Source organism: Diadema setosum, chromosome 7 (genome assembly GCF_964275005.1).
Source record: "Diadema setosum chromosome 7, eeDiaSeto1, whole genome shotgun sequence".
Taxonomy (NCBI): Eukaryota; Metazoa; Echinodermata; class Echinoidea; order Diadematoida; family Diadematidae; genus Diadema; species Diadema setosum.
Genome location: NC_092691.1, coordinates 36,409,307 through 36,429,734, shown reverse-complemented (window position 1 = coordinate 36,429,734; position 20,428 = coordinate 36,409,307). Strand labels below are relative to the sequence as shown.

At 37.7% G+C, this 20,428-nt stretch overlaps 2 protein-coding genes across 2 annotated transcripts in view; one reads left to right on the top strand and one right to left on the bottom strand.

Annotated features, from left to right (window-relative positions):
* Positions 1–5,484, top strand: part of LOC140230764 (multiple C2 and transmembrane domain-containing protein 1-like) — a 101,493-nt gene extending 96,009 nt beyond the window's left edge. The window contains exons 19-22 of the mRNA XM_072310902.1: positions 7–113; positions 876–985; positions 4,336–4,433; positions 5,422–5,484. Of these exons, the coding sequence (XP_072167003.1) occupies positions 7–113; positions 876–985; positions 4,336–4,433; positions 5,422–5,484 (378 nt within the window). The remainder of the gene's footprint in view (positions 1–6; positions 114–875; positions 986–4,335; positions 4,434–5,421) is intronic.
* Positions 5,485–13,305: 7,821 nt separating this feature from the next.
* Positions 13,306–18,455, bottom strand: LOC140230762 (large ribosomal subunit protein eL36-like). Its single transcript, XM_072310901.1, has 4 exons — positions 18,394–18,455; positions 16,242–16,333; positions 14,665–14,796; positions 13,306–13,697 (listed from the first exon to the last, which is right to left on the bottom strand). The coding sequence occupies exons 2-4, from the start codon at positions 16,329–16,331 to the stop codon at positions 13,578–13,580; spliced, it is 342 nt and encodes a 113-aa protein (XP_072167002.1). The 5' UTR covers positions 16,332–16,333; positions 18,394–18,455; the 3' UTR covers positions 13,306–13,577.
* Between the last annotated feature and the right edge of the window lie 1,973 nt (positions 18,456–20,428).

The following is a 20,428-nucleotide window of genomic DNA, read 5'->3' as shown; positions in this document are numbered from 1 at the left end:
CCGTAGGAAAGCAAGAAGAGTTTCAAGGAGAAGCTCCAGGCCATTGAGCGAGTCTGTCAGACTATCCAGAACACCCTGGACCAAGTGGCCTGTCTGGGAGAGAGAATCAAAAAGTGAGACATTTCTCAAAATTCTATTCCCCCTCTTGATCGCCTGTGGCCCCATGGTACCTGAGAGTATCTAGTATCTTACGTACATGTACATGTATCCTGTAGTTAACCCATTGAGGATGAGTCCCGAGTATTCTCGGGACACGTGTCTATGGGAAATGCATGTTGTAGCAAAATCAGCCCATCCTCGATGGGTTAAGAAGACCGTTGGGGGCGACACAGAAGACTTCGCAGCCAGTTTCCTCCATCCCTCCCTCTCCTCAGCCTTCCTTTATGCCTCTCTCAATCTTAGGCCTGTCCAGTCTGATATGTTGTCTTCCCATCTCTTCTTTTAATAGTCTTCCTCCCTCTCTTTCCTCTCACTGTGCCTTGCAGGGTTGTTTTTGTGACAAAAAAAAACAAGTCCTGAACGATCTCACTGTGTGCCTGTATGATTTAAATTCACGTTTTCTCATACAATTCAGATTTTCAAAAACAGACAACTTAATAGTGAAATAACTGGATCAAGAATGCAGCACATCTTAAGTGTTATGTGGTGACTGCATTACCATGATTTGTCACATACAAGCAAGCCAAGAGTACTGCAAATCAAGGTGATTTAGCTGAAAGATGATACCAGATTCGGAATGGTAATGTAAAGAGACAGAAGAAATTTTGCAGCATCTTTTTTCACCTGAATATTTTATATACAACTCTGTATGTGTATTGTATTTTACTGGGAATGTGTGACTCTTTACTCTCCTCCTCGTTATCTCTCCAACCCAGCACATTCAACTTCACAGTACCATGGCTGTCTTTCCTGGCAATCATCGTCTTGATTGTAGCCACCATCATCCTGTATTTCATCCCGTTGAGGTACCTCATCTTGGCTTGGGGTAAGTCTTTACGTATACCTCATTTCCTGTGAGGTGCCTCGTATTGGCATGGGGATAAGTCTTGAATACATTTACCTCATTCTTTTTCAGTGCACGTAACACCTATAAGATATAATATCTTGTCATTTTGGTTAAAGTCTTCCCAGAATGTTATATTCCGTTTCAGTAGACATCTTCTTAGTTTCATTTTCGACATAGTTTTAAACCTTCATTAGATACTCATCTCCCCTTTTAAGATTCCTCATTTTGGCCTTGTATCAACCCTTTCAGCAGTCTGTAAACATCAATATATTCATGCTGAGTGGTTCAAAAAGATATTTGCAGGTCCTTTAATTCATGCTGCACAGTTCCTTTGTACTCGTATGTTTTCATCCATTCACAGAAAAGTCCTGCTGGCCAAACCATTCAAACGTACGGCCTGCACAGAAACTACAAGTGCCTAGTACTGCACATGCACATGCGCTCAATTGAATACTAGGGAACGTGCACATTAACACACATACACACATACACACACACACACACACACTTGACATAGGGCGGCAACACTGACAAAGCCCACAATTGAACCTGTTTAACCCTATTCTAACTGGGCTATTTGAGACCAAGTTTTTACTGGGGGGGGGGGGGGGGTCAATTTGACCCCCCCTTCAGATCTCGGCCGCCGATCGCGCGATCGCCGCAAAATTTTGCCTGAACATAGAGCCGGATGTCAACTACAAGATTACATGGTCATACAGTAGAAAAATTTTGATTTCATATTTTTTAATAAATTAATTATGCAAATTAATGCATGAAATCATATTTTCACCTATAACTCCATCAAAAAGACTGAAGGATTATTAAATTTTTGTGTCAGAGTTCCTCAAGACACATCAAACAATTTTCTAGTAAAAAAATAGCGCAATCAAAATCATTTTCTTTTGTTTTTTATTGTTTTGTTAATTTCTTATGTATTTTATTGTTTTTTCGATCTTTTGTTTTCTATTGTTTTTTTGCCAAAATTTGTTGGAGGCACTTTTTCAAGCTTATCTACATTAGAATTGATTTATTTCAATGGTTAAAAGTTGAAATAATCTAATTTATATCAATTAAACAAAAAAACACAGTTTGCATTGGATTTGCACACGAAATCATGAATTCGAGCGTTTTTCGGGTTGACATGCATATGCAAAACATTGCATAACTTCAGAATGGTGTACCCGGACATCGCAAATTTGGTCTCAAAATATGCGGGAGACTCGAATGAAAAAAGTCATGAAACGACGCGGCAAAATCTTTGAGCGTTGCGGAATCATAGCGCGAAACGTCGAGGGGGGGGGGTCAATTTGACCCCCCCCCCCCCCCCCAGTTAGAATAGGGTTAAGGGTGCGTTTATCAAGTCTTTTTCTTGGCAGAAACAGGTTTTCCAAACGGCTTTCAGGGAACTTTTACGAGATGATAAACACAAAGCTGTTTTGAAAGCCTTTTCGGAAAGCCTTTTCGAAAGCCGCAAATTTGTGCTTTCCGAAACAGGTTTCCTAAACAGGTTTCCAGAAACCTGTTTCTAGAAGCCTTTTGAAGCGAGATAAACGCAAAGCTGTTTTGAAACGGCTTTGTACTGCAGTTACAAACCATGCATGCCTTATATGACCTCTTCTCCTCGGGTCGAAATGCGCAATGCAGCTGCGCAGTGACAGGCCAGTTATCGTGTTCGCGAAGAGTTGATAAACGCAACTATTTTGGAAGCCGTTTCTAAAGGGTTTTGGAAACGGCTTTTGAAAGGGCTTTGTAAACGGCTTTTGAAAGCCGTTTAAACAGGGGAAAGATTATAAACGCAACCTAAGATGTGCAAAGAAAATTTTGAAGATATTTTTGCGGGTTCTAGAATTCATGCCAACCAGAAGTAATGTGAAATATGTGAAAATTAATGTAATGCAAAAATTACAGCGTCTAGAGTATTCTCCCCTTCCTAAATACATTGTATTACTTCATATGCCACGTTCTTCATCTGCAGAGATACCTCATTCGAGCATGATAAAACTTAATTGTCCCCGCCGAACGAGTTCGAGCAGGGGACTATGAAACGGGCTCCGTACGTGTGTGTGTCCGTGTGTCCGTGTGTCCGTCCGTGCGTCCGTGTGTCCGTCCGTGCGTCCGTCCGTGCGTCCGTGTGTGATCAAAATGTTCAAAATGCTACTCCTTCGCCATTTCTAACCCGATTTTGATTCTGTTTGCTTTATATGATAGCACTACATGGGAGCTTTGAAACTTCTATAAAGAATTTCAGTTGTGACCTTTGACCTTGACCTTTGACCTATATTGTACATTTTGCTTCAAAATGCTACTCCTTCGCCATTTCTAACCCGATTTTGATTCCGTTTGCTTTATATGATGGCACTAGGTGAGGGCTTCAAAACTTCTACACAGAATTTTGACCTTTGACTTCTTTGACCTTTGACCTTGATTTTTTGCCTATATTGTACATTGGCTACAAAATGCTACTCCTTCGCCATTTCTAACCCGATTTCGATTCCGTTTGCTTTATATGATGGCACTAGGTGAGGGCTTCAAAACTTCTACACAGAATTTTGACCTTTGACTTCTTTGACCTTTGACCTTGATTTTTGACCTAAATTGTACATTTTGCTACAAAATGCTACTCCTTCGCCTTTTGTAACCCGATTTCAATTCCGTTTGCTTTAAGTGATGGCACTTGGTGAGGGCTTCAAAACTTCTACACAGAATTTTGACCTTTGACTTCTTTGACCTCTGACCTTGATTTTTGACCTGTATTGTACATTTTGCTATTAAATGCTACTCCTTCGCCATTTCTAACCCGATTTCGATTCCGTTTGCTTTATGTGATGGCACTAGGTGAGGGCTTCAAAACTTCTACACAGAATTTTGTCCTTTGACTTCTTTGACCTTTGACCTTGATTTTTTACCTATATTGTACATTGGCTACAAAATGCTACTCCTTCGCCATTTCTAACCCGATTTCGATTCCGTTTGCTTTATGTGATGGCACTAGGTGAGGGCTTCAAAACTTCTACATAGAATTTTGACCTTTGACTTCTTTGACCTTTGACCTTGATCTTTTTACCTATATTGTACATTTTGCTACTAAATGCTACTTCCGGCGGGGACATATATTACGCACCGCGTAATTTCTACTTTTCCTTGTCTTTTCGTGAGAAAGTCTTATTGAAAAAGTCCTCCCCTCTGAGCTATAATTGTACCTCACTGCAGCCATGTTGAGTGGGTGTGGTCTCTTCAAATGAGGCCATTATGAGCATGGAAAGTATGCATTCTGTTGAGTTTACCTTGAACCTTTTCTTGTTTCACACTTTTTTTCCCCTGTTCTGCAGGCATCAATAAGTTCACCAAGAAGATCCGAAAACCTCATGCCATTCCCAACAACGAACTTCTAGATTTCTTATCCAGGGTCCCATCCGACACTCAACTGGTCAGTGGATCTTTGTTTGTTTGTTTGTTTTTTTCTTTGTTTTTTTAAATCAAATTCTTCATTGTTGATTTATACAGCTAAGAATTGGCAAGAAGTATGAATGATGTACCCAGTATTACAGACAATACCAATATGTGACCCTCTGCAACAAAAGGATCCTAAAGTCGCTGACGACTGAGCCGAGAAAATCGAGTTTTAAGTCTCATCGTCAAAATTGGTCAAAACAATCGGATTTCTGTTTTTGGCATAACTTCGTGGTCTAATGTTTTGTCTATCATCTGTCGAAATTTTGAAGCTAAATGATCAAATGAAAGGCAAGAAATTAGGGTTTTTCTGGTCCATGATTTCCGACTTTCAATGCAACAGAAACGTGTCCAAAGATTTGGATATAGCGCCGCAACTAGACTCTGCCCCTAGCAACAAGGGAGTGATCATATTTATAGTCAGTGCGTGGCATCCTGATTACTGATTGGTTGTACGTAGACCGCTGGCGCTAAGCTTGAATGAACTTCGAGGAGGTCGCTAGGAGCATACCTTCTATTGTCAGGCGGTTAAAACTGTATCGCCTCCCCTTGATCATGCTAGCGTCGGAAGGAAAACTTTCAAGGCGTTTTTCCCGAAACCACTTGACATGTGCTAATAAAATCATCGAGTACTTTTACGAGTTGTGTTATATACTAAATTAAAGTAGAAGAATAAGGGAATAATGTCATGCCATTTTCAGAACATTGTCCTCCCCCGACTTTCGGATCCTTTTGTTGTAGCGGGTCACATATGTTTCCACCTGATTTCTTGGTTTGCTGAAATTTGGTTTTTAATTTTCTCTCTCAGAGTCCCAATAGCAGTAGAGAGTCAGACACAATTTTGTAGTCATAAAATTGTGAAAAAAAACCCCACAAAATTAAACATGTCAATATTTCATTAGCTCTATACCAACCTAGTCTGTTTTCACCCCTTTCAAATCTTTATTTTCTATCACAATCTGCAGAAGCAATACAGAGAACTGAGGCCAGATATGACGAGAACAGACTCGCCCAAGAAGAAGAAATGAGCTCAGAGAGATGGAGAAAAAAAAGGGACATCTTTTCCCAGGCAGAGCGAGGAAATCATCTCAAGTTGTGGGAAGGTTTTTTTTTCCATTGTTTTATTTTTCTGCACAACACTTGCAGTTCTGACAGGAAGGGATTCTTGCCACGCAGACAAGGAGGAAATCATCTCAAGGACTGAAATCAAGTCTTTGTTTGAGTGCCGCTGCCTTCTGGACATCTTCAGACATGACTGTTTGACCGGCAGAGGCATCACATTTCTCTTCATGCATGCTGTGTTCTGTAGGACGTGTGACGGCCTTCAGTTTTCAATCTCTTGACCTTTCTTGTGAGCGCGAAACTGGTGGCACAAACATGAAAGTGTGGATGCAGAGTCATGGGAATCATGCCTCGTACCAGTATGGAGTAGATACATACATGTATATGTATCAGACTGACTGACATAACGTGCATTATATTGTTACACGCATTATATTTTGACCTAGGTTGAACTCTATGTATTTTGTGTTGTTTGGAGGATTTGCAGATGGTCAGTTGGAAACAACGATGTGAACGCCGCTCAAAGTCTAGACACCCTTTGAGTATTAGCAGTTAACAAGAAATGATGTGATATGTGTTGTATTGTATGTCGGTAACAAACAAGTAAAGCTTTTATACATATATATTCTACAATCATTATGGAAAATCTATATGTATATTTAGATTAAGATATAACCAGAAATTTGTAATATATTGTAAGAATGAATTCACCCTGTACATTGATCATTTTCATGTACAGTTAATGCACCCTTTCTTTCAGAGAAATTGTAATCAAAATTGATATATTGTAGAGTAAATTCTTTAAAAATTATGTTAGAAAATCATTCACATGTAACTCTTCGTCATATTGTCTCAATACACTCTTAGAATATCTTTGAAAATTTTCCATCATACGAGAACTGTATTGTTTTTACTTCAATCATCAAAATGTACTGTGGTCAATTGATCAATTTTTGTATGCTTTAACTCAATTTGTAGTCTCAGTTTTCATTCAGAATTTTCACAGAAGTGCCAAATGTGAGAAAATGTTTTCCTTAATCTCCGAGGGAAAACTTGAAGTACTTCTTACGTTGAAGTGGCTCCCTGCCACAACTTCTTCCAGCGCCCCCCCCCCCCCCACATCAGTATGATGATATGTGAACAGACTCGGGCGATTGGGAAGCCTTGTCATTGCGCAGTTTGACCCGAGATGTGTAGTTGGCAGTGGTTGGCGTAAGCAGGTCTGGCCTAAAAATGCATTTCAAAACAATTTTGTTTTTATCAAGTCTACAGAAACCCATTTCTGGCTCAAATGCATTTGCGATCACACTTTTTTCAGTGTTTCTAACCCCATTACATAATCAGCTTTGCATTTATCAACTGCCCAAAACTCCCTGAAAGCTGTTTGGAAACCTTAATTCTGCAGCCAGAAGTGAGTGATAAATGCACCCTTAGACCATGATATGATGTACAATTCATACATTCCTTCATGCCTCATACAGAGAGGATTCCATGCTTTCAATCATTGTGAATAGTCTTTTAGTGATGATGGTGAATTTCCCGATTGTATGCAATCAATTGTCCCTCTCAATTAAATGTCACTGTACCACAGAAGTATTTTCAATAGAAAAGTTGTAAATCATACAAACGTAGTTTTTAGAAATCGATTTGCAGTTGAGATACGGTCAAGTGTCCAAGATATATGAGATTTGATATGTTCATTCACATCTGTCCCCTCCACCTTTCAAACATTAAAGATCAATCAGGGAATAAAAAACATGCACAGGAAAGATTCTGGAGTATAGGACACAGATGGCAACAATTTTTAATATTTGCTCCAGATGATACATATATTTACGAGTATATCTGATCACTGTTTGAATAGAGTCTGAAGTGAGGATACCACTGTTTACTTATGAAGATATGGCAACAATTTTAACAGCCTGTATATCTAAACCTGAATTTGTTTTTCAAGGGTTACACCATACCTTTTTGAATCTGTGTATTATAAAACAATTGCATTATATGTAGATAGAACTGTATACGCTGTATGTTCGAATTATTTATACATACATATGCATAAACCAAAAGATATGTCTTCTTGAAGTATTCATTAGGTTATCATGAATAAGTGATGATGGTGTTAGCACTGTTTATTTCTACTCACAGCATGAAAGCCATTTGTACTAGTAATTTACAAGTGCTTGCTACATGTATTTTGTGATATCTTTCACTGCAGTCTGCCAGGCTCACAGGCAGTTTTGCAACTCAATTGCAAATTTATGATATCATCAAAATGATCAGCATATCAAAATGGATTTTGATTTTTTTTTTTTTTTCATTCTTGTAGGCATTGTGTGGTGGTCAGCAGTAAACACTGTCAGAGACAAGCCAAGATCATGCCAGGAAAATAAACATATGCTATCTTTGTTGCCTAGTAACTGCCTCAATAAACAAAACAAAACAAAAATCTACCAATAGGAGTGACACATGAAGATGTATACAATGTAGTGCTTTTTACTCACCCGTGTGTGAAAAAGTAATAGACATTTACCTTTAGTTTGCCTCATTTTAATCTGTATCATATTTTGTAGTTAATATTTATCAAGCAAGTTTAGTATAGTCATAGCGTTTTCCCAGAGGTTATTACTGAAGGTGTCTCTAATTTGAGGATGATTTATATGTTTGTATTTATATGATTTTTGTACACATAAAGCAAAGCATATACAATCCTTACAGACAAGTCATTTACAGTGGAAGGTGATGTCTTGCTTGTGTGCAGCTTTGTTTTGAGACCAACTTATTTGAATATGTATCTCTTCATGATTTTGTAACTTTCATTTTCAAACATTCCATGATTTCATCATTACAAGAGAAGATACAGCAGAAGGTTACCCGCAGAGATAGAGAAAGAAAAAAAAAATGATTTGAATAAACGGCAATCCAAAGAATAAGCGAGAGGAAGACAGCAAACACTTCCTCACAGGACAGTGTGCTTGCAGTTGATATTGGTTTTCTTACCCATGCAAATTCCCAGAGGGCAAGCCTTGGAGGGGTCATATTCCTGTGGCCCATTTTCTAGAGTGTGTGCTGTGGGGTGGACCAATTCTTCGAATTGTGAGCACCCTGCTGTTTGCCCAGAGAACTAAAGTAACAACTCTTGCTCCCTCGCTTTACCTCCATTTATGTCCCCTTAGAGGACATATTTTTTAGCCTGCTTCACAGAGGGGATAATGCAGTATTATGACAATACAGCATGGCTAAAAATGAGTCTCCCTGGACTTCGAAACCTTGGACCTCTTGATAGCAGTAGTGCAGACATCAAACTGAATGAACCAGCTGGGTTCCCTATCAGCTCCATAGTATCCTATGTCCCACCGTATAGGAGTAAATAGTATGGCGTAGTAAATGAAAATGAACTACTGTATGTGCCATATATTTAGCGAGTCTAATTTTTCACAAATCAAGCGACTTCTCAACTTTTTCGTGGGTGGTTATTTCGTTATCATGGAGTACAGTAATGAAGGGAGAATTGTACAGGTGCACATCTCAATCACGTCAATGTCAGAGTTAATAATTTTGTGAGTCGTAAATTCGCAAATAGCACGTGACTCCCCAAATTCAAGAAAATTAATCCTCGTTAATTATACGGCATAGACAGTGAACACAAAAAGAGAAACATTCCCGAGTTGCAAGCTGCAACTTTTTGGTCCAAGTGTGCTACCTTTATTTAATAAAGGGATACAAATATATGACATTGTGCGTGACTGCTAGGAAAGTATTGAATGCTTATAAGCAGGCAACAACGGTACCAAAGGTTTTGAAGTCTTCTCTGAAGGGAGGGCACAATCGCTGCAGCCAGGGGACTTGAACCAGGGACCTTGTGATTGATAGTCCTTGGTCTAATCCACTGAGCTGCGACAGCTCCTCAATCATATATTTTCATGCTGCACTGCAACTGTCCTGGATGTAGGTTGCAATCATTCAGAGTATGAAATCAAAGATGAACATATACATTAGAAACCCTAGGGGAAAAAAGCATTTGAGATTATAGAGCAAGAATATTTGAACCTAGAGTGTAAGTTGCAACAATCAAATCTAATTTGTTTTGTCTTTTTGTATTTCTTTATTGCTATACCATTTTTTATGCCTCCACCACAAAGTGATACTGGAGGCATTATTTTTTCTATGACCACCTTGCTGCCCTCCTGGTTTGTGAATACAATGTACATTTTTTTTCTATTTTTTTTTTTTTTTTTGTATTAAAGGGTATAGGGACTTTCTGTTATCATCTATTTTGTGATATGGTGGTAAGACGGGAAGATTTATTGGCATTGCCTTTGTAAGTGCACAAAAAGGTAATATGCATATGTAATAACATGAGATTTTTAAAAAGACATACGCTCAACATTCCCAGTTATTTCATTTATCTATTTTTTTTTTTTTTTTTAACCTACCAGGCTAGGTTGCCTTGGTTATACCATTCTTCCTCTTGTATATAAATTTCATCATTTATTATTCATATTTCAGAGTAATTTTCATTCCATATGGCCATCCATGGTTTACAAAATATGTAAATGTGTGTAGTTGTGTATGTAAGAAATCTGCATCTGTTTTTTTTTTTTTTTTTTTTTTTTTTTTTTTTATTAATGAAGAAAGCTGTTTCTGAACACCGTCTCATGTCAAGGACTTGCAGTAGTCACATTAATCAGTTTTGTGTTGTTTTAAGCCACTGTCAAAATTATTTCTCAGGCTTCATGCCTGAATGGGATTGTGCCTAGATCTTGGACCATGTTTCTAGAAATATCAGTCTGAAGTTCTTTTGAAGTTTGTACTGCAGATATGAGAGTTGTACCTCAGTTTCCATTTGATACCAGTAAGACCGTATTTATGAAAACATTTGACATCATCTTCCTCAAGAACCAGGGGGGTGTTTCATGAAACTTTTTGTCAGTGATTTACACCGACAACTGTTAAAAGCTACTGAAATCCTTGCGTCTGATTGGCTGATAGCAAATTTGTCGGTGAAAACCTCCGACGAACTCGTTGATGAAATGCCCCCCAGGTGTGCACTGTTTGGAGGAAACTCGTGACACATTTGATTCCCCCCCCCCCCACCATTCATAGGATGCCAAAAAAACTCTTTCTATCACTTCTATTTGAGAATATACCTGTGACATTTCTTATTTCAGGTCCATGTCAGAACTCAGAGGGGGGTGGGGTAGCTCTAGTATATTCCATTAACCCTTTGAAGACTAGTTCCGAGTATGTACTAGGGCAGGTGTCCATGGGAAATGTGTGTTGTAGCAAAATCAGCCCGTCCTCAATGGGTAAAGCTACTGCGTTGAAGTGTGTGCTGCAGGTGTGTAGGCTGAAAATTCCAAGTATGCAAAAAGCTTTGATAGAGTTCTGCTATGGAACCATTACCATTATACACATATCCTTGTTAATTTGTGTGTAATGCAGCTAGGGCAAGCCTCCCAGTTACTAAAGGTACATTTTATATTTTTATAAGATGGAAAAAAAAAAAACCCAAAGAGCTCGTGTATAGAATTTGTGTGTATACAATATCGCGTAATAAGATAGACTGTATTATTACTGGTAATATTTTATTTTTGCCATATTTATAGGAACTCTTGTAGAATTGTACATTTAGGTTTTCTTGACATTGTCAGTAGAGGTTAAGGCAGTGGTGTCGAGTCAAATGACAGGTTTTTCAGTCTTTTTTTTTGCAAGTATCCTGTGTACATTTTGTCTTAAATGCTGAGAAAATTTACAACTCCCAAAAGATGTATTGCCTCCTGCTACAGAAATGCACCATTGGCTCAACAGTGGGAAATCATTAACGTTTCTCTGAAAAAGAGAAAATACTTGATCATTTCTCATTCCCACATTGTGGTTCTCAGTTACAAATTCAACAACTCATGAATTCATCTTGCAATTCAAAATGTCATATACAGTACATACTTTCTCACTCGTTTTTAGTACCGGTAAATGAATACCCGCACTCGGTTATTCAGTCTTGAATTTTGCCCATATTTGGATATTGTGCAACCAAAAATGATGACAAGTCATAGTTGTCATAGCACAATTTTTGAATTTCCACTTTTCTTTCTGCAAAATTAGCAATAGGGGAAAATAAATCCCCACGATTGGCATCAAACATGGCATTAGGTTTTAAAATATGGGAATATCAGCTCCCTCTTGTGGCTAAAAAGAGATGAATAACTTTGTTTTAAAAATCTTTTATGTGGTAAAATGCTATGTATTTTTGTGATCATGAAATCTGTAATCTCATTGGTCAATCATCCACTGAATATTTCCTGTATTTTGTGAATGAGTTCACTGCCCCGTATGTTGTTTTTCATGTTCTGCCTTGCTGTTGATATTTGCGTGCAACATAACTGCACATACTTCAGCTGTTACAATACTACCAGCTTGCAGCAGTTATGAAAGAAAGACAAGAAAACACAAGAAGTGAGTAGACCAAAGTTTCTAAAATATGAAAGCTTACCGACGAGATTAAATTGCAGAATTGATCTAGAATTATATCTACACACTAAAAGATGAAATCATTATTTAACTCCTACTTGTTCTCACGAAATACAGGAATTATTTAGAGTCTGGTACCATGTTCCATTTGGCCTCAGCCTCATGGAATATGGCACCAAACCATAGATATTTGCCTGTACATTGTATTTCATGAACAAGTAGGGGTAACTTGTAGTATTAAATGTGAGACAATCTTGGCTTTCATTGTACTCGCCTCGACTTGGCCGTGGACAGTACAAATACACTGTAGTGTACTGACAACCAACAATCATGTTGGGACATTTGTTGTTACAGGTACTTTGCAGAGATGTGTAGCCTGTTCTGATGAAAAAGTTGGTAGAATTTTGGGATTTATTCCAAACGCTCCGGTGTTGATGTCCCCATCTGACATACTAGTAACTGTTTCTTAACTGACCGAGACAATCTGTATCTACACATACACTGTGCTCACTATTTATTCTGCTGGGACACGTGTGAGCCTTTCATGATACTGTACACTGTAATTGTTTTTTGACTATGTGATGGCACACATGGAAAGTGTGCAACAAAGAAAACAAGGTCGCATGGGCTATTTTGTTATCACTTTCTACGAGTACTGTGTAAATTTGGAGATGAAATTGCCGATTTCTTGACGTCAGATACACGTAATATGTGTATACGTTACAGGCAACCCTGTACAAGAATAACAATCCTGCAGTTTGTTTTTGCAGGAAAATAAAGATTTGTGCCTTTTTATAAAGGTGAATGTAGAATGCTTTGTGTCATTACATTGCAAGGTCTGTGTAAAGTCCTGTCAAAACTTATGTAAAGCTACAGTGTATCTGCTATCACTCACACACACCCACACACACACACTCGTCACAGGCTTCAACCAGGGATATGATAGAGCATATAATTCTAAGAGGAATTCAAAGTTTATTGATGAAAGTTGGGTTTGAAATAGCTGAGATATCCAAAACAAAGCAATCCTAATAAAAGATGGGACCTACCCTTTATTAGGATCGCTTTGTTTTACTTTGTTTTTAAATATCTTGGTCATTTCAAAACTAGAGATGAAAAGTAAATTTGTGTGAGTGTGTGTCAGTACAATGCACGTCAGGATGCTTAAGCAATGCAACTGAGACATGAACTGACGACTCATCCTTTCACCTTATCGCCAAATAAGGCAGCTATCCTCACAACAGCACCCTGTCATGACATCTGAAAACAACAACAACAAAAACAACACACACATAACAAACCATAAAATGAAATGCTTAGTTCTGCAAATATCTAGATAGATTTATTCACAAGATACCGACTGCAGAAAGAGCCTTAATCACACAATGTTGTTTCATGTCTGGACTGCTGTCCTCGTATGTTGAAGCTGGATAATATATTTAGGCTGCTTTCCTGCTATGCACTGGCAAGCACTTTCACCGAGTTTCGTTCTGTAAACTGACGCCGACCATACCAGGATCTCATCGTTGGGAATGGAGTGTATCCAGATGTTTGCAGAGATTGTGTGCTATGAGTTCGAAGATGAAGTCTACTTGCTGGACTGGGCAGCGGCGGCAGCCTGTGCAGCGGCCGAGGCGGCCTTCCTCTGGGCAGCCAGGATGCCAGTGAGCTCCTCACGCTTTCTGCGGCCACGTCCCAGGGTTCCCAGCTGTGTATGTGGAGGGCATTGACATATGAATTTTGGCTAAAATCAATCAACTAATGAGATCACATGACCTGATATGATGACTAGAAGATAGGTTAGACATTTTCTCAGGTAGCACTGATTTCAGGTTTGTAGAAACAAGAGAAACTTTTCACATTCCAAGACATTATCCGAGTGCTGATTATGATGACACCTCCACCATTGCTGTTCATTTGACTTTAATCTACTATAGAAACAATATGGAGTAGTACATCACTGGACATGATACCAGATTTAAATGGGAGTATTTGAACTTAATAATAGATATATAGAGCAGCTACATGCATTTCTGCAGTTTCTTCAAAAATTCTAAGTATGTTGGTTATAAACTTTTACGGTGAACGACATATATTTTGGGGTGTCATAGCACACTTCTGTCAACAAAATTCATGCATAGGTGTTATATTGTCTATAATCCTTGTCACTGTTTAAAACTTTAGTCATATTTTTCTGCTCCTTCATGAAATGACAAAGAAAAAAAAATCTGATAAGACAAAAACAAACAACCCCACTAAAAAAACAAAGCAAAAACAAAAACAAAAAACAAGTGAAGGTTCCACCAACAATAAAAAGGTGTGACAACTACTATAGGGTAGACAATTCCACTTTGTGTCCTGCAGCCACAAATCAATCTCCATCACATAATTTTTATCATTCTTTAGAGCATAAAATTTCTCATTGGGATAAAACATGTAACAATTCAAGAAATTATAATTATTTTTTCTAATTTCTGCTCGGTATCCTTCCAAGTAGATTTACAAGATAAAAACATGTAGTCAATTATTCCAGCCAAAAAAATTGAATCCTATTTGTAGTTTACAAGTTTGCACAAATTATTCAGAACATTCCGTGGATTAGAAATGTGGTAAGTTATGTTCATCTGCTTCAATATAATAAAACAAAACAACATGTAGTGAAAAAATTCACTTACCCTCTTCTTGCAGAATTTGAGGGCTTTCTTGTCCTTGCCAACCTTCAACAACTCCATGCAGCGCCTCTCGTATGGCGAAAATCCGGTGACCTCTCTGACTACGTCACGCACAAATTTGGCATGTTTGTTGATCTGCAAACAACAACGAACCCCACAATTTTAATGGTAAGGGACAGTGACAAAAAATGAATGAATAAATAACCAAACAATTCTATGTATATAAAGAGGTATGCCTCCTACGGCAATGCAGAAAGGTATGAAAAAGAGTCTTTCATGATTGAAAGGTTCAGAAATCTTCTGGTTTCTAAACGCAGGATTGTATCTTTTATTTTAATCGCATGTTGTACTTATATCCATTTTCTCTCGAAATATTGCCTCTGTTTAGTTTTGAGGATAATTTTAAGGACGTCCGTTATTGTTTTAATGCACATTATATGAGGTCTGGTGGTTGAACGCCACTCTGAAAGTTGCAGCAGTAGCATCTCCAGGATTTAAATTTTGATGTTTCACATTCCGAATTTTGGATACACCTTCTTGAGTTAATTTTAGGTGCAAACTTTGAGGATGCAGTTCAAAAAGTCAAAGGTAGAATTGCTAATAAAACATATATACTTACAATATATATGTGTGTGTATATATATATATATATATATATATATATATAGTATATCAGCTGTACTGCAGACAACAAAAATATTCACTAATTGCAGCACCTAGCACCCTTGTCAATTTACATCTTTGAGTTTTTGTTATTATGCATAAAATTCTCTAAACAAAAGAAGTTTCAATTCTCGATCTCATCTGCAAGGCCTTAGTATGTCACTAACAAAAATATGTTAGACATGTTTCTCAACTTTACAATATCTCAAAAAGAACTGTGAAAATTTGTGCCGAGACAGACGAGACTAGTGATGCAATGACATCACCTCATCTTCCATGCGTAAAATGTAGATAGACATGTAGTTGTAACCAATATCACTAATTAAAGAGAAAATGTGGGAAACCGAGTAACTCCATACAGCATACCTTCGTTTGCATCTGAGGTTAACAAAAAGAAATCACTTTTCAGTTTAATAGTTCAGTTGATGCTATCAAATAAACTTAATTAATGTAGTGTGATGTTTCTTGTTTGTAATCAAATGCTACTTCATGGAATAATTTCCTGGTATTGCACAGCAATTCACACAAATTTGCAATTTGGATATGACTGCTATAAAAAAAAAAAGTCCAGTTTTATTGCAATTTCATTATATAAATTTATACCCCATTTTGTTCAAAATTTATATCTATCGCCTAATAATAATATTGCTATTAGATTTTGAGAAGGGAAATTATTCCCTGTATTCTAATACAGCTGTACTGCACATTTCATTACACAGTCAACTTTGCTTCCATGTCGACCTCGCATAAGTCGAATAATCGCCTTAGTCAAAGGTCTGTTCAAGTCCTCTTTATATTTTATTGATTTTAATCCCCCGGATATCATATTTTCTCTAAGTCAAAAGCTATTTCTTCAGTACAAATAGATTTGACTTAGGCACAAGGTTGACTTTTTATTAGAAATAAGAGATTCTCACCCCCTTCCTCTTGGCCTTCTTGACAGCTGTATTCTTGGTCAACTTGTGGCCCTTTGAGAGGCCAACGCACATCTCGTGTCGGATTGCCATTTCTGCAGGTAGAGAGAAATATAGATATTCTGAGTTTGAGCCAGAGCACAGCTAAAATATGAAGGTATATGTCATACAATGGTCAACAGCAACATATATAATTAACATGCTTTCCTGAAAGGGGCCCTGAAATCCAAATGCATGTTGATTTGTGTTGATTTATGATACCCTCAACATCACTTTTGCAGTGAAACAAATATCTAGAAACATTCCATATATTTTTAACAAGTTTTTCTTCTATTTTTCTTTAGATTACTTAGGAACGCCCACAAAAAATCCTTCCAAACCAATATTCTTGAGATGACCTCATCTGTCAATCATTGCTAAAAAACTGAAATGTTTAACAAAAGACATTGGACATGTTTCTGTGATATTAATGTGACTAACTAAAAGACATGGTGAGGGAACATGCAAGTTATGCTGAGTCGAGGGGAAGGTGCATTCCAATGTCTTTTGTTAAACATTTCAGTACTTCAGCAATGATTGACAGATGAGATCATCTCAAGAATATTAATATTGATTGGTTTGGAAGGATTTTTTTTTGTGGGCATTCCCAAGTAATCTGAAGAAAAATAGAAGAAAAAAAATCGTTAAAGATATATGGAATGTTTCTAGATATACATTTCACCGCAAAAGTGATGTTGAGGGTATCATAAATCAATACAAATCAACATGCATTTGGATTTCAGGGCCCCTTTAAATCAGCACTTATACAGGTATCAGGCTTCTTGAATATTTCCATCCCATCACACTGACCTTTGGAACTATGGCCATTGTAGTGGGTACAATGAACAACAGCGACAACCAATGTCACATCATCTTCACTGCAAATGTGATTTGCTCTATTGTAGCAGTGCTACTGTCAAAGTGAACATTTCCACTTACCTTCATAGTTGACATAGGCCCTACATTAGTGTACAATAAATATGAAAAATGTCTTTAATGTGTCCATTCTCAACTAGAGCTATGCTTGTATACGATGTAGATGAGTCAGAGTAGATGAGGTTCTATTTCAAGGGGCAAGGACAATTTTCATTACTAATTAGTAATGAGGATTTTTTTTTTCTTCAATTCTTTTTACTCCCATTTCCTCGGGTTATTCACCTGTATCCCCTTAAATTTCTCTTGATTTGTATTCTGTTCCAATGTTCCAGCATACTGTGCCCCGTCCAAAGCATACTTTAGAGTTTTACACGTAGCAGTGTCTCGATGTAGATTCTACAAGGGTTGAATGCAAGTGCCGATTCCCCAGTATTTGGTCACCAACGGGCGCCGCAACGTCGCTGATGCAATTTTGCGCCAACAAGGTAGCGCACGGCGCATTTTTCAGCTGCCTTGAACACGCATTGACTTTGAACGCGCATATCGCGTGACCGAATAGGGCTACGTACTGGTCGCGGTGACCGTATTCTGGGGAATTTTCAAGGTGATATATTTCGGGATTTTGTGAAATTCTGTGTGATATTTAACAAAATGAAAATTGAGATTAAAGAAATTTGATATATTTCACATACATTGCTGTAGATATGATGTAGGTATGTAGGCGTAACACGTTAGAGTCTACGCTAAGTAAGGCCTAATATTTTATTTTAGTTTGAAAAATATTGCAAAAAAGCTTGACCGAATTCTGGGGGTGTGTTACCCTTATAATTTACAAATGATTGTTAGTAATTTATCAGACCTCTATATAAACTGCCCCCCCCCCAAAAAAAAGGGTTCAAAATGAAGAATTAGAGTAAACATTGAATAAAGTACGAGTAGTTCGACAGTAGAAACACGTCTAGTGAGCGGTCGTGGTTGCTGGTTGCGTGCTGCAAGGGTTGCATATATGTCGGCTTTATAAAACATGGAATTCAATAGGTGGGACTGTCATGCGTGACGCGACGTTCGAACAAACTATCAATAAATCTTGGGTCATAATCTGAATAACTGGGATAATATATTACTCAAAAGGTAACTGAAAAGTCTTTAAATCCTTACAACAATACACAACACTTCATTTTGTATTTGGTTGAGATCGACACTATGAGATATTTTTGGATTACATTACGGTGTCCAGTACCTGCTGAATATGAAGAGACAGCCAAAGTGAAAAAGAACGACAGGAATGGATCTGCGAATTGAGATTCTTCCGACTACCTACGAGCAAACTCGATATGCTCACCGTCAAATCATGGATGCTAAAGCAAACGACGCTACTTTGTGAACGTGCGTTCTCTCCGTGTTTAGTGTGGGTAGGTGGGTAAAGAAAATAAAATCTATACATAACATCAATTTGTAATCTAGAATTTTGCAAATTACAAACTTTTTTTCTGAAGGGAAAGTCGCTTCAGATGCTGGTATATGACAAGTCCTTTATTTTTATCCCCTCCAAATATTGTTACCTACAACCCAGGTGAAGGATGTAGCTGTGTCTTTACTGTAAAGGTGTACAAGTTAGTTGTATCTCTTTTTTTGTTTCTTTTTTTTTTTTGGGGGGGGGGGGGATGGAGGGGTAAGGTAATGAAACAAACCCTCACTGTTTAATATGCCCTTCTTCCCCCTTTCAAGCAAGGTCAATTCATATAGTGGAGTTTACCCTCAGAACACACACACTGAAGTCAATGAAGGAATGTGTGGATATTTATGTGTATGTTTCCATATCAGAAACTGATTTATTTCTTAAGACAGTCTTTATCAGTCTGGTGATGTATTTTCTACAATTTTTCAATAAAGACAATAAAGATATCATTACGCTCAGCAGGTACATGTATAACTAAACTTGACTATGTTATAACGACCAGCTTCAACCACCAAGAAAGAGGAGCATAAACACACATATACACAAACACACATACAAACACAAAATAAAGACCAAACTAGATATATCGCTACGGCGACTGATATGCCTCCGCCATGATGCATGGTTCTCCTAATAGGTCTATAGTACAATGTCTTGACAATGTGTGATGACAGTTTCACACAATTGGCAAAATATTAATGACAGGTTTGCCACAAATGTGCTGAATGTTCACTTTCCTAGAACTAGGTTCAATTGGATGAATGATTGGGGAACTGATGATTTTTACTTGACTTTTGACCCTTTTATAAGTTTATGCATTGAGTAATTTCCAAGGTATTGAGAAAAAGTATAATTTCAGTATCAAATGAGAAAATAGCATTATCTAAACCTGGCCTTTGACCTTTGACCTCACAGTTCCAAAGAGAATCACTGTTAGGTTGAACATGCATAAATATGTAAGTTTCATGATGATACCTTGAGTTACTTTTGAGATATGGAGGAAAAAGTGCAATTCAACACTTTCACTTGACCTTTTGACATTTGACCTTTTGGCAAGAAACTTCCCACAGAATATATATCGGGTAATACATGCATACATCAAGTTTTTTTTAAAAAAACCTCCAGGCATTGCATAAAGATAAGGAAAGTAGTGATATTTTGAGGAGTTGACCTTGACGTTTGACCCCGTCACCTTTGAACCATGACCCCAACTTCCCTAGATAATCACTGCCCACTGGAACAAGCATATACTAAGTTCCATGAAGATACCTTGAACCATTTGCGAGATAAGGAGAAAACATGAAATTTCAATTTTTTTTTCACAAAATAACCTGTGACCTTTGACCTTTGACCCTGTGACCCTAAAATCCACACAAAGTATTATCCCCCAAGGATATACCCTCAAGTTTGATGTAAAACCACCACACGGTTCTTGAGATATCGACAAAAACAAAATGGGACGGACGGACGTACGGATGGACGGACAGATGGACGGACGACCCGAAAACATAATGCCTCCGGCCACTTCGTTGCGGAGGCATAAAAAGAAAAAAAAAACCCAAAACCACTGCCCACATCTCAGAATCCATCGGTCTTGCTTCATCCGATACAACGTCAAGTAAGTTTTGAATACATCACAATTGCTTGGTACAGTCTTGCATAATGGCAGAAGTTTATTGCAATATTGCAGACACAGTTTCAAGTCATTTTACAGTATACAATGAATTTAGCACACAGCACAAATTACTTTCAGTAAAATTCAAACATATGCAATGTACACACACTCATGAAAACAATTTATCAGTCTTCAGCAGCT